We start from the raw sequence: 13,240 nt of genomic DNA, 5'->3' as shown, positions 1-13,240 counted from the left end.
AGGCATTTTTCCAATGAGATACATTTAAATGCTCACAACATATATTAATCATATCTTGACAATACTTCAGCTGGTCAATGTACTATCAGCACTATAACTAATTTAGAAATTCCTGTCAATAAAATGTATTCTCAAAATCAAAAGAAAAGAAGATAATAAATTTAAATTTTTAGTTGTGCAGAAATGTTTTAATACCATAAATACAAATTACCTTGATTTAATCAAAGTTGAACTATTAGATGAGAGATAAATCAGGATTTCTCAACCTTTTCTAATGATGTATATCCTTATGTTTGTAACAAGCAACCTATACACCTGTAAGTGTTCAGTAATGTATATATTCACATTCACATAAATACATACGTGAAGCGCTTCTCTAAGTGACCCTAATGAACAGGGAGCATGCATTAGCCCCACCCACTGAAATAATCTTCTTAGCGAGTATAGTGCGGCTACGGTGCGCGATATCTGGATCAGTTGGCCAATTATGCTGCTTGTCTAAAATAACCAATCCATCTGCATTTATAAATAAATGTATAGTAAATAACACAAATAGATAGATCTATAGATAGATGCAGCTGAACTGTCTGATGAACATCTAAGAATTCAGAAAGACAATAATCAAAGTAGGATTTCACATATATTATAATTGACAATCCTTCACTTTCCTTTAATGAGGTATAGTTCCTATTACAAGCAACATCAGCAATGATGAAGAGCAAAAGTGTGTTTTACTGACCTGCTCATGAACTTGTATCGTCGGTGCAGGTAATAGATTTTTCTCCTGGAAGAACAGCAAAAATGAAGCCAGTCGAGAAGAAAACCCATCGTCAGTTACAGTATCAACTAGCAAGAAAGCAAAGGAGATTGAAGACAGAAGCCTGTAAGAGGTGGAGGAAGAGACTAGAGAGATTAACACACACAATAGTCAAAGAAGACTGCTGTGTCAATTATCCCTGTTCACTTAAAGAGCCTCTAAACTGAAGAATTGGGTTATCTTCAAAAAAGAGGTATTAATAACATTCAAAAATAAATACATATTTAAAAGTAACCATATCTTGACAGAACCTGAGATATCTAGTAATATATTTACATTTGCAATGCAGAGCAGCAGAGTACAAGCTATTATTTACTGGAATCAGCCATTGGCAAGGATCCATGTCTGTGCTCTTCGATAGTCTTAAAGTAGGTTGTTGGACATAGGAAAACAAAATCTTCCCCCAGTTTTATCTCAAGTGTCTTCAACTCTGATAAGATATTGTCATTTTCGCATTGAAATGTTATTAATAACTCTTTCATACAAGACATCTTTTTATTTTAAGTTTAATGGAACTTTTAGGAGTAAATAAAATCAGAGACTAATGTACAGATATAATAATCTCTTAGAAATGCCAGGTGATCTGCACTGTGTTTGCCCTCTAGTTTTTTTTTACCTGTACTCATTGCTTCAGATGAGCAGGTAAATGTCAGTGTGAGAATGCCCAGTGCAGCTAAATGAACACGTCAGTGTTTAATAACACAGCACATGCCGGATATATCAGCAGCTCAATGCTGCTAAGCTTTGACTAATTGCAGTTTACCTCTCTTGTAGTGGGGTGATGAGGTTTCTGTTCTGTGTCTTATTTAATAGCATTGCAATAAACTAGGACATGAATTATAAATTATGTATACATAATTTATTACTGCTTGTCCCCAATAACCTCTAGTGAGCCATTAAAAGATTAATTCCACTAGCAATGTGATTATCCGCATTGGTATAAAATATGGAGCCTGCTGATTGTCTGGATGGAAGTTCATTATACAGCTATATCGTGATGACAACAGCACTCTGCGTTGACACTTCCATCTTTGCAACAAAGCCTCTGCAAATTGTTGTTACTTTTGTAGCCCCAAACTCACCTAAGTTTGCAGAAAAGTACTTCCTGGCATTCATTTTGAAGTATAGTAATAGATAAGGTAGAACTTAAAATTTGGGGGAAAATAAATTTAGGCTTTTAGTGGCAATAAATATGTCAAGTTGAGACAGTAAATGCTTTTAACAATGACATTCTGAGAATGTTGTATTATTTTGTTGTGTGAAACAGATGTACAACACCTGGCGGAGAAGGGCACCTATGAGGTAAGGTGGCCCTTTCTCCCACATCTCTCTTTTCCTAACAGAGTAGGTCGACTGAATCCATAGTTGTATTTGTTTCATATTTAACACCTTAAAACAATAACCATTAGCCAAAAGAAAATAATATTATTCAGCACTTATGTTCTCACATGTTTTGTTGGGTTTACTTACCAGTGCACATAAATGGCCTCATAATGAATTGGAAGTACAACCATTTTTTCTGTTGTGTGCACACCTTGCGTGCACACAATAGAAAGGTGTACGCATATGACCATATGCAGATTTGGACGCACCTTATGCTTGGGACTCCATCCAGTTAGGCAGACGGGACGAATAGAAAGTCAGACCTGGAAACAGGAGTATATACGCCTGTCAGGAGCCATATCTCTTGGTGCTGGAGGGCTGGTGCAACAATTGGTGCTGCTGATAATCTTGGCAGTGTAAGAAAAAAAAAAAACACCCGCCAGAAAAAAAACTGCTCTATGCCAAAACCATTAGAGTTTTACCCAATACCTATGCCCAGTGGGCGTTGAAGTAATAAATGGTTACATTATAGAATTCAGCACTTTTTATGTGACCATACTGGTCCCAGCAAGTCCTGGCAACCATAAACTGCTTCAATATACTGGCATTTGTACAGCTACAAGTGCCAGCATACCCTGGCATCTAGGGCCCACTGGGACCTGTACTGCCTCATAAAATAAGACTGCTTTAAAAAACACTAACACCATGAAAAAATATTTTGCTTAAATACAGACACATCCAATCCCTCTTTTATCAATATATTATTCACTTAAATCCATGAGGTCAAATAAAAAAATATATATATTTATAGACGCTGCTTGCTTACAGGAGCACTGTCAAGAATGACAGGCCATAATTCCTGTCTAGGTAACTAATATACAGCGTCTTTGCTCTGATTGGCCAGAGTGTGAGAAAGCAGCTAATCCCCACATGAGGTTTAGCAGCAATGAAATACATTGATACTATGTAGTTCATTGATACAATTTATGCTGAATGTACATCTTTTTTTTTAAGCATAAATTGGGCATTTCCATGCTGCGTATGCACACAGGCAATGAGTAAGCATACATCCATATGCACAGCCCAACTTCCCTAGTGAATTCATCCCTGTGTTGAACAAGCTGGAGCTGTATGACATTATAACAGGAGACGCCACCCAGCAGGTTTGCTTGCAGCATATCACACATTTTAATCATTCCAATGCAATGTAACAAGTCATGTGTGACTCAGAATATACACGTAATTGCGCCTTTTATGTCAGCGCATTTTACATCTGTGTTTTGCAAATCTGTTGAAACTCCGCATCAGCTCTATAGAGTCAAATTGACCATAAAGATTAAAAATGTAATGTGCTTATTCTGACAATATTACAAGATCACTGTTGTCACTGCCATACAATCCAGTCATGTTGATAGAAATATATAAATTTCAACCTCCAGAAATTATGAAATAATTACTCTCCTCAATATATTTCCACTACCCAACAGGTCGTAATTTCCCTAGGAAAGTGGCCCATTCATTACCGTATGATAAATGGGCTAACTCTAAGCTTTTCTCTCTTTCCCATGCCATAAAAAGATAGCCGAAATAAACATTTTGGGAGCAGGCCAAGTTTTCACCTATCGACCCGGAGATGCATCTCTCTCACCCTTGTTTAATTGGCTTTGCTTCTATTTTGTCAGTTGATAAACAGTAAACAGCTCAAACAGTATAAGTTTGTTAGCTATTGCATGTTGTTTAACGCAACAAAGGAATTGGTGTAGATATAAAGAGCATAAAATGATACGACTCACGACGAATCGCGTCATGGAGTACCCCATGTCAACAAATTTACTAGGAAGTGGGAAGGATGCTGAAGTATTGCCTACTCTCCTGGGAGTCCAGGAGACCTACTCGGAATTCAGGAGTCTTCCAGAAATTCTGAGAGAGTGCTACACTACAGGGCAAAGTACTTTTTGTGTTGTGTGGATCTTTTATCACAAATATGCCCGATTTTAAATGAATTGCATAAAATTAGCTCACCAAAATAGCAGAGTCTGAAGGGCTGAATAATGTGTATATTCTGATTGGAGGAGGTGAGTGGCTCAGCGGAATTCCTAACTAAATGTGAGCTATGTGCACTGGTCTGCCTCATTGAAAACCTACCTGCAAACAAGATATATAAATGATGTTTTAGCGATAGAGAAGACAAATTTAAAGGGGCATATAGTGGGAGGCTACACAGCCTTTTTCCGCCCAACAAAAGCATTCCTTTTTTCCCCCAACCTTGGATGCAGTGGAGATTAGGCTTCTGCCTCTACGTTTAGTGGAACACCTGTTGCACCTTCAAGATGCCCTTTATACTGAAAAGTGCATTTCAGCCAATGTAGAAAATAAAAATGTAAGTATGATAAAGACAGTACCAATGTCCTCTCGCTCAAAATATTTGTTTAAGACTGATGAGTATTTTAGAAGATAAATGGAAGACGTTGAAATCAATGAAGAGATGTGTTTAAACTCTTTCTGCCTAGAGCATTTCCGGTTAAACCCACAAATATAGTGACAAAAATCAGAATGCGGTAGGCTGATAAATCGGTGCATGTCATAGCATTTCTATCTGTTATTTTACAACTACAGAAAAGATGCTTGTCGTTAGTTAGCAAAATGTAAGACATGTACTGTGTGTACCTACCTGAAAGGCATCCTAACATTCATAAGTTCTGCGTATCTTCCCAGAACCTCCCAGGGAGCGTGAAGTTTTACAAACATGATGTCACTGTTGGTGATAGATGACTGTAATGAGACAACAGAGAGAACTGGTGAGTGTGCAGAGTTCCAAGTGTGCCGGAAATGATTATTTCTGCTACATTATTCATTCTTCTTTCCTGCTGGAGATTACTGCAAAAATATACTATATCTTCTACTGTAAATTAAAAAAATACTGCTTCTATTTAGTTTAAATTGCCATCCATAAAACACAATTGTCAACACATTTCCAACCCTACACAGATTCATATTATGTACCAGCATTTCACTGGCCATGTGCCATCTGCTATTGTTAATATAGTGATATTCTATCCCCTTGTGTCAGCTTGTTCAGGTAACATTATGTCTGGAGGCTGAACAGGCAGAGAAGAGATCATGCAGCTTTTCAACGCCAGAATGAAATATATTATAGGAATAAGAGACTCTGGATAAGCAGGTGTTGAGCTATATCTCCAATCACGCTTAGTAAGCTGGAGAGATAAAGATTGCTATTCCATAAAATAGATATGAGACAGTAATACAATCTTTATTACACACACAAAAAGAATGGATTGAATTTTGAAACTGTATTAAAAAGTCTAACTGTCCTAACTATGCTGAGACAAGATTCTGCAAATGAAAAATCCACCATCTCTCAGTATGGGACTATCCTTTATATTACTATCATCATTTATTTATATAGTGCCACCGAATTACACAACACTTTACAGAGAATAGGCAATCATTGACATCAGTCCCTGTTCCATTAGAGCTTACAATCTAAATTCCCTACCACACATATATGCACTAAGGTCTATATTGTCAGAAGTCAATTAACCCTGCCACTATGCTTTGGACTTTGGAAGGAAATCGGAGCTCGCTCATGCAAACACAGAAAGAACATGCAAACTTCACACAGATAGTGCCCTGGTTGGATTCAAAACCATGTGCCACCAACCTGCCCACTTGTCTCAATGCCTTTCTAAATATTTATGGCAGAACCTGCACTGGTACCCAGAAGCTGAAAGGGGCCCTTTGGTGACGGGATGCTGGAGAACTACCCTGTCTACCACTGGCCCATCACACCAGCCCTTACTCTTCCATCACACTGGTGGCAGCTGAATAACTCCTTTCTTTCAATTTACAGTGAACTTAAAAGCCAGCGATAATATTTCCTAACAACTAAAATCCAAATGGCTGATCTGAAATTCCCTCTAAATAAAGGAAGGAGAACAGCAATAATATTTCCAAAGGGGCTGCATAGATGTCATTACTAGTTCAGAAGCTGGCCATTGGTGAGCTATGATGGAAGGTCGCTGAGTGGCAGTTGGGAACCCATGCATTAACATGGGAAAACAATACAGAAGTGTATGTAATAGCCGGGACAATCCCAGGGTCACTTAGCATTAAGAAGTGACTGAGTGCTCCTATACTATAAGCTATGTGACTATTATAGGTCATCCTTATCACAAATCTAAACTAAAGAACAGGCCCATAAGTCTGGTAATGAGAAAGTTAAATACTTCTTCCTATGGAAGGGGAGTGGTGCAGGACACACAGTCTGTGAAGATAAGAACTACACTACTGTACGCTACTACATAGCTAATCATTGTTTGTAGAATATACAACAAGCCTTTCTGTACACATTTTTAGATAAATTTATCTCTTTATAACTCCATTAGATAAATCTGATGGGAAAGCTTAAAGATAAAATTTTCTCTTCATCACAAGCACTTCCATTTAAACCAGTTTTGAAGTCTTGACTGTAGTCATCACATGTACAAATAAATGACGCTTCAGCATACACTAAAGCGTAGGGTTGACCAGTTTTCCCCCTAACAGGCAGCCGGACACAGGCCTGCCAAATTAGGCAGCTCCATGCAGGTAAACGAAAGGAGCATCAGATGCAGGATATCAGGCAATGCTGAGCTACTGTAAGCTCCAAGTGAGACTTGGCAATGCCAGAGAGTTTCTGCATCTGCCACTTCTATTGTTTAAAGTTTTGTATAATTCTCTCTGTATATAGAGGAAAAATAGAATCATGAACATCAGATTGTCTATCATACTGACTGTAATAGGCTGATACTGCTCTATTTCTGCTCCAACTGTGAGCTGCAGCAGCCAATTATCATCCACAGCTGGAGTCTGTAACTCAAACTGATAGACACTCCAGCACTAGGTAAGGTGTAATAGAAAATGTTGAGCAGGTGAGCACTGGGCTCTAGGATTAGCGTTGTACACCAGCCACCAATGTATGGGGGCTGAATTGTACTGTGATTACTCTGCATTTACTGAGGCTCTCTGAATGGCTGTACATGGCACTGTGGTTACAAGAACAGATTATGTGTTTGCTGGGATCACCAGAATGGGCTCTACATTGTAATATGGTCATCAGAACCTGCTCTGGATTTACTGCTGTCACCAGAATGAAATCTGTATTGTAAATTGGTCTTTGGAATATGCTTTACATTTACTGTGGTCATTAGAATGGGATCTATGTACTGGATTCTACTCAGGTCTGAATAATTTCTTGCCACCATGACGCATACTACTTTAAACCTTAGTTTCCGTAGTTCTAACATTTGTCCAGTTTTGCCCTGGGCAAAAGGTGGCTAAAGCAGCTGACCAAACAGTAAACAAGAGTAAACTATTATTAGATGACAAGAATGATAATTTTCAAAACAGCGCAAGTCAATACACTTACACAATATAACATTTAAAAAATGTTAAGATCAGCAGTCATATAAATTCTCATGTTTGAAACTATAGTGACATGCTTACATCGCTCACATAAATATTTAAAGTCAGATAAATTAAATCTACCTCTTTCTCCATCTGCAATCCTTCTGCCCTAATATTCCTTTCAAAAATCTCTCTTTTCTCTGATTGGGGGCTTGATTTTTTGTATACCAGTATGTAGTCAATACGGCATTTTCCATCATTGAAAAATAAACAGTTTGTTCTGTTCTTCTCTGGCACAGTCGGCATCTGAAAAAGGAAATATAATTAGCGATCATACAATCTTACGACATGTTGCATTATTCACTGTCACTACTAAGGCTAAATTGAAGTTAAAATAACACAGTTCACATAGACTCATCATAAGAAGATTGGCAAATTAAGTAAATGTAATAGTTAGCATTTCCTCTTATTAAAAGAGTTCTCACTGAAGCACAGAATATGCGCATAATATTTACATTTTACATTTACATTTTATATTTAAACAATATTTATAAATCTGTATATTTATGTTACTCTAAAATATGTATAGTACTGAAACCACTCTTTACATGGCTGTTTATAAAATGCCACCGATATACATAGTATGGATGATAAAATTCCATTTCATTATTTGTGTCTAGGAAACTACATCTATTTAAAAGCTCTGAAATCATCACACAAAATTCCATTGTACTATACACAGGCCATGATCTCATCTATGTTAGATCTGCAAGGTACTTTTCAGTTCACTTGCCTGAATCTTTTCCTTCCTTTTTCTAAAGTAGTTTATTGCTTAATCCTCTTTAAATCGCTTGACAAAAAGTTTGAGCAAAAAGATAACCCCAGCTCACTGGATAACCCTAGATATAACCAGGAAATTCACTGTAGCTCAAAGCGATGTGAAAATAATGAGCACAATCTAAAGAAGCCAGATAAAAGATCATGACAGTTTTCATTTCTTAGCCTTGTATTTTCAGGGCAAAAAACAAGAAGCCAAATGGACGGTCACATAAATCCTTGTGTGTGAATTCCCCCATGTGTCTGGTATCACTTTATACTCATTTGCCAAAAGCTCAAAAATATAAAACAACTTTTATGATTTCTAGTTGGAATAGGCTTTCTTCAAGACAATGTATATTTATTATGGCCTCAGGATAAGATGTAAGTTGTCTAGAAAATGTGATTTATATGCAAAGGTTCCAACTACAGTTCAGCGTAAGAGTGTTAGACAATATACACTAGACAGGTAAGGATGTAAAATAGCACCGACCATAAAATGCGTCAGGATCCATCATTCATCCCATTGTTCTTAGCGGGTATTATTGAGCGGAACTGTTACTTTGTGTGGCAGGGACTGTTTAAACAGTAGTTGAGATCTTCAGTTTAGACCTGTCACTCCTATTGTCAGTGATGACTTGTTTGGCACACATTTCAATGGTCAGGTACATTTTCACACAGATACATAAAACAGGAAATATGTCCATACACAGCAATATAAAAGACACACTCATAGACAAACACACACAGCCCAGCACAGTTTGCCACCAAAAAAGACAAGATCCAGTTTGCCTGTTATATTTATAGAGATTGATCAAGTTTATTGCAAGTGCATGGTATTCTATATAGTGTATTAATAGTATTACATCTATAGATAATACATTATTTGAAAAGATTGTGGTTATCCTTATACAGTATGTTATGTGCGTATTGTCGCTAACCAATAACGATTGTCGAACCTCGAGTTGTGTTTCCAACGCACAAAGATTTATTCGCAAATGGTAGAATAATATGCTCAAGCGAAGTAATAATAAATACAGCCGTTACTTATCGCAGGCGCTCTGGATCCAGTGCAGTCATTCAATCCTGAAGTCTGGGGACAAGATGTCTGAACACTGGATGTGAAGCTGCTGCTTATATACACAATGAAATACAATAATACAATGAAGATGGTATAGCTTGCATCTATTGGTCCAGGTCTCAGAAAGGTCCAAGGGGTTGTCAATCATTGGCTAGTTCATCCTAAGGAATCCAAAGGAGGGGGTCACCTCTCCAGGGGGTATGCTCGGTTCTTCCCGCCAAGATTCCTTAGTCTTAAGTAGTTCATAATTCCCTATCATTCATAACTTGTGTATGCACTCTGCGATTCCTTCGCAGAGAGAACCAAACAGTAGGATATGTAAAGAGGTTTATTATGATACCACTCATGATATGATTCCTTCAACCTGTTCCGTGTATTTCACTAATATGCATGTAACTCTAATATAACATATAAATACTACTATATTTCGACATAACTGACTATGTGTTGCAACTACCATTAATGTGTACTATTTTATTAGTATGCGTGTTTGTGCGAATGTATGGTAAAAGACCAATAATTGTTGCTGCCACGTGTAGTAGATGCGTACGCCCTTTCACGCCGTAGCGTGCCCATGTAAGTCGTAGCGTACCGTACGCATCTTTTCAGACAAAGACAACCAAGTTTGCTCGACTTTAATTGAAATGACTTTATCCAATTTGCTGACTTCGACAAGTATGTGAAACTTGCTTAAGGGACCACAGACATCATCATATATCATTTATTTATTTATTTATATAGCGCCACTAATTCTGCAACGTTGTACAGAGATCTCACTCACATCAGTCCCTGCATCAATGGAGCTTACAGTCTCAATTTCCTAATATACACACACACACACACACACACACACACACACACACACAGAGAGTAGGGTCAATTTTGATAGTGGCCAATTAACCTACTAGTATGTTTTTGGAGTGTGGGAGGAAACCAGAGCACCCAGAGGAAACCCACGCAAACACGGGGAGAACATACAAACTCCACACAGATAAGACCATGGTCGGGAATCAAACTCATGACCCCAGTGCTGTGAGGCAGAAATGCTAACCACTAAGCCATTGCATAGCCTTTATCAAGTAGCTTAAAGGGTGCTCATAGGTGATAGAAAGAGAATGTCCATTAAACTTACCGTGCTCAAGGCCATATGCGAGTTCAGCAAACTGTGTAGAGTATTTAACAAGTTACTCCATTAGTTCTGTGATGCATTAGTCTTTTTCTAGAGATGTGCAAATTGCTTTTGGAAAATTTGTGATTTGGTACAAATGTTGCTAGTTTTCAGTAAACGAACACATCCTAGGAATCAACCATGGTTCATTAAAATATTTGTTTTGATTCACTATATATGAACACATGCCTTTGGGAAAAAATGTTGTTGCTGTAGAGCAGACTTAGCCTGAGTCATCATTTTTTTGGGAAGCACAATTAGTATGTTTGCCATTATTGTAGATGTTTTTTTGTGTGAATTCGCTCCAAAACCAGATTCACTGTTCATTCACAATCCAACTGTCTTTCCACAGCCAAGCTGTAATTTTTATAATTGTAAATGTTTTGCTTAAAATTAAATAAGCCCAATTTGATTAAAATGTCATTAACAAAAAGAATATCTTAGTTTCAAATCAAGCTTATCTTTTTTTGAATAAACATAAACAAACAATGCAGCTCTCGTGCTTAACAACAAAAAACAGTAAAAAAAACAATAAAAAAACAAACAAAACGGAGCAATTCCCTTTATCTATAATTAGTAACCAAGTCACATAATATATTTAAGTACCATTCACACTCTTAACTCAGATGTCCTATAATGTATCATTAATTAATGTCTGTAACTAATACTCTTCTTTTCATGTTTAGCATGTTAATAAGTGACATATGTAAACTGTGGAAACGGTCAAGCATGCATATTTCAGTGCCCAGTTGACTCATTGTTCAAATATACAGCTGTACCTGCTGAAATTTGACTGACAATATTGCCTCACAAACATGCATTGGTAGATATGTCCATTCCCCATCTGAGAGGAACACCATTTCTCATGACTTTGTGAGGCCATTCAAGTTAACTTCCCCTAACAGATATTCATATATGCCTGGTATAAGTTCCTTCATGCCAATGTTTGGAGAAACCTCTTAATGGGGACCTTCATCAAATCAGGTGTCCTGTTCTCAAACTATGCCACACAAAGCAAGCCTGAGATACCTATGACACATTACCATGGGGTCTCCAAAATCTTTATGGATTTCATCGAAGGATTTTAAATTACCTTCTGAATAAAATTGTCTCACCTTTAACAACCAATATCTATTCCACACTCCAAGGGGGGAATTCAATTCCCCCAGAAGTACCGCCGTTCTAAAACTTTTACCGTTATTACGGTAGTTTTAACCCGGCTCCGTGAGCTGCAAGCAAAAAGCCGGGTTAATATTAATATTACCGTAATAATGGTAATATCTATAATGAGGTGGTACTTCAAGGGGAATTGAATTCCCCCCAAAAGTATGAAAAAATCATATACGAGTAAAAGAGATGGGTGGATAAAAGAGAAGCACACAGCAATGTAGTGCTGGAAGATGTGTAATAAGTTTACTAGTCACCAGCTCTTACAACTACACTCTGCTACATTTTCCTCGATCAAGGGATCAGTAATATTAATTAAAGCAAATTCAACTTCTCTAACTGTCAACCCCACTGCTAAAGGGCATAACAGTTTAATATTCAGGGTTACAGATCATGGTAATCTGTATCAGCCTTTAAGATATCTAACTTATATTTAATATATGTATAATACAGTATATTAATTTCAATATATTATAATATGTTTGAATGATCTGCACAAACAACTTATTGTTATGAGCACTAGATGGAAACACAGAGGCTATACAGAATATTTACTGAAAACGATTAAAAGCATAACATTTAAAGGGTATAACATTTTTCCCCACATTAAACATTTATCATGAAGCATCCTAGTGGGACAGCAGTATGATGTACTTTGTCGAAGAGACACCCCATGAGTGAACGTGTGTGTCACATGATCAGCTCACATGCTATTTTGACAAGGTGCAAAATGGAAAACCAGCCTCTTGTTAATTATATAATTATATCAAAATATATCACTAAAATAGTAAAAAAAAAAAAAGAAAAGAAAAAGATGGCAATTTATGGCAGCATGAGAAGAGTTTGTAAACATTGCAGGGCTGCATAGCAGAACTGGAGTAATTGCCCGTGGATGGCACTCTAGCCTCTGCTCTACTCTCTCTGATCCATGTCTGTGATGTTATTGCATTAGATATGCTTAATGTTTGTAGACACTCCCTTATATGTTTAAGCTTGAATCTTTAGTGATGGTCCCTAAGACCATGGGGAATGCTGGGAAGTGGGTGTGGCCAGTGTGCAATGTACCCAGAGTCTGCAAATGGCTGAATAAAGAGCTCAGCAGTGCCCACCCATGCTTCAGTGTCCTGATGAACTGATTTACAAGTATATTAACAAAACATGGTGTCAGAAGAAGTTTTAACTGGACTGCTAGAGCTCAGAGTGTGAAAGGATCCTGCAGAAGTCTGTAAAGCTGTGACACGCAGTGTCTGAATATCTGCCTTGTGCTCTGGTCACATCAAACAGTGAGTAACTATGGATAGGCTGTCTCCTCCAGCAGGCATGCTCATGTCTGGCAACTTGTCTGAAAACTGGAAAAGATTTAAACAAAGGTTTAATATATATCTTGCTGCATGTGGAGCTGATGCAATGGAGGATAAAACAAAGTCATCCATCTTCCTCCATGTGATAGGAGAGGATGTGC

General features: G+C 37.5%; 1 protein-coding gene across 1 annotated transcript in view; it reads right to left on the bottom strand.

Annotated features, from left to right (window-relative positions):
- Positions 1-13,240, bottom strand: part of ANO4 (anoctamin 4) — a 117,669-nt gene that overhangs the window by 71,559 nt on the left and 32,870 nt on the right. Inside the window, exons 4-6 of the mRNA XM_075209245.1 lie at positions 7,688-7,852; positions 4,812-4,912; positions 740-784 (exon numbers count right to left, since the gene is read on the bottom strand). Coding sequence (XP_075065346.1) covers positions 740-784; positions 4,812-4,912; positions 7,688-7,852 — 311 coding nt within the window. The remainder of the gene's footprint in view (positions 1-739; positions 785-4,811; positions 4,913-7,687; positions 7,853-13,240) is intronic.

This window comes from Mixophyes fleayi, chromosome 4 (assembly GCF_038048845.1).
Source record: "Mixophyes fleayi isolate aMixFle1 chromosome 4, aMixFle1.hap1, whole genome shotgun sequence".
Lineage (NCBI taxonomy): Eukaryota > Metazoa > Chordata > Amphibia > Anura > Limnodynastidae > Mixophyes > Mixophyes fleayi.
The sequence above is the reverse complement of the archived record's forward strand: the minus strand, read 5'-3'. Positions and strand labels throughout refer to the sequence as shown.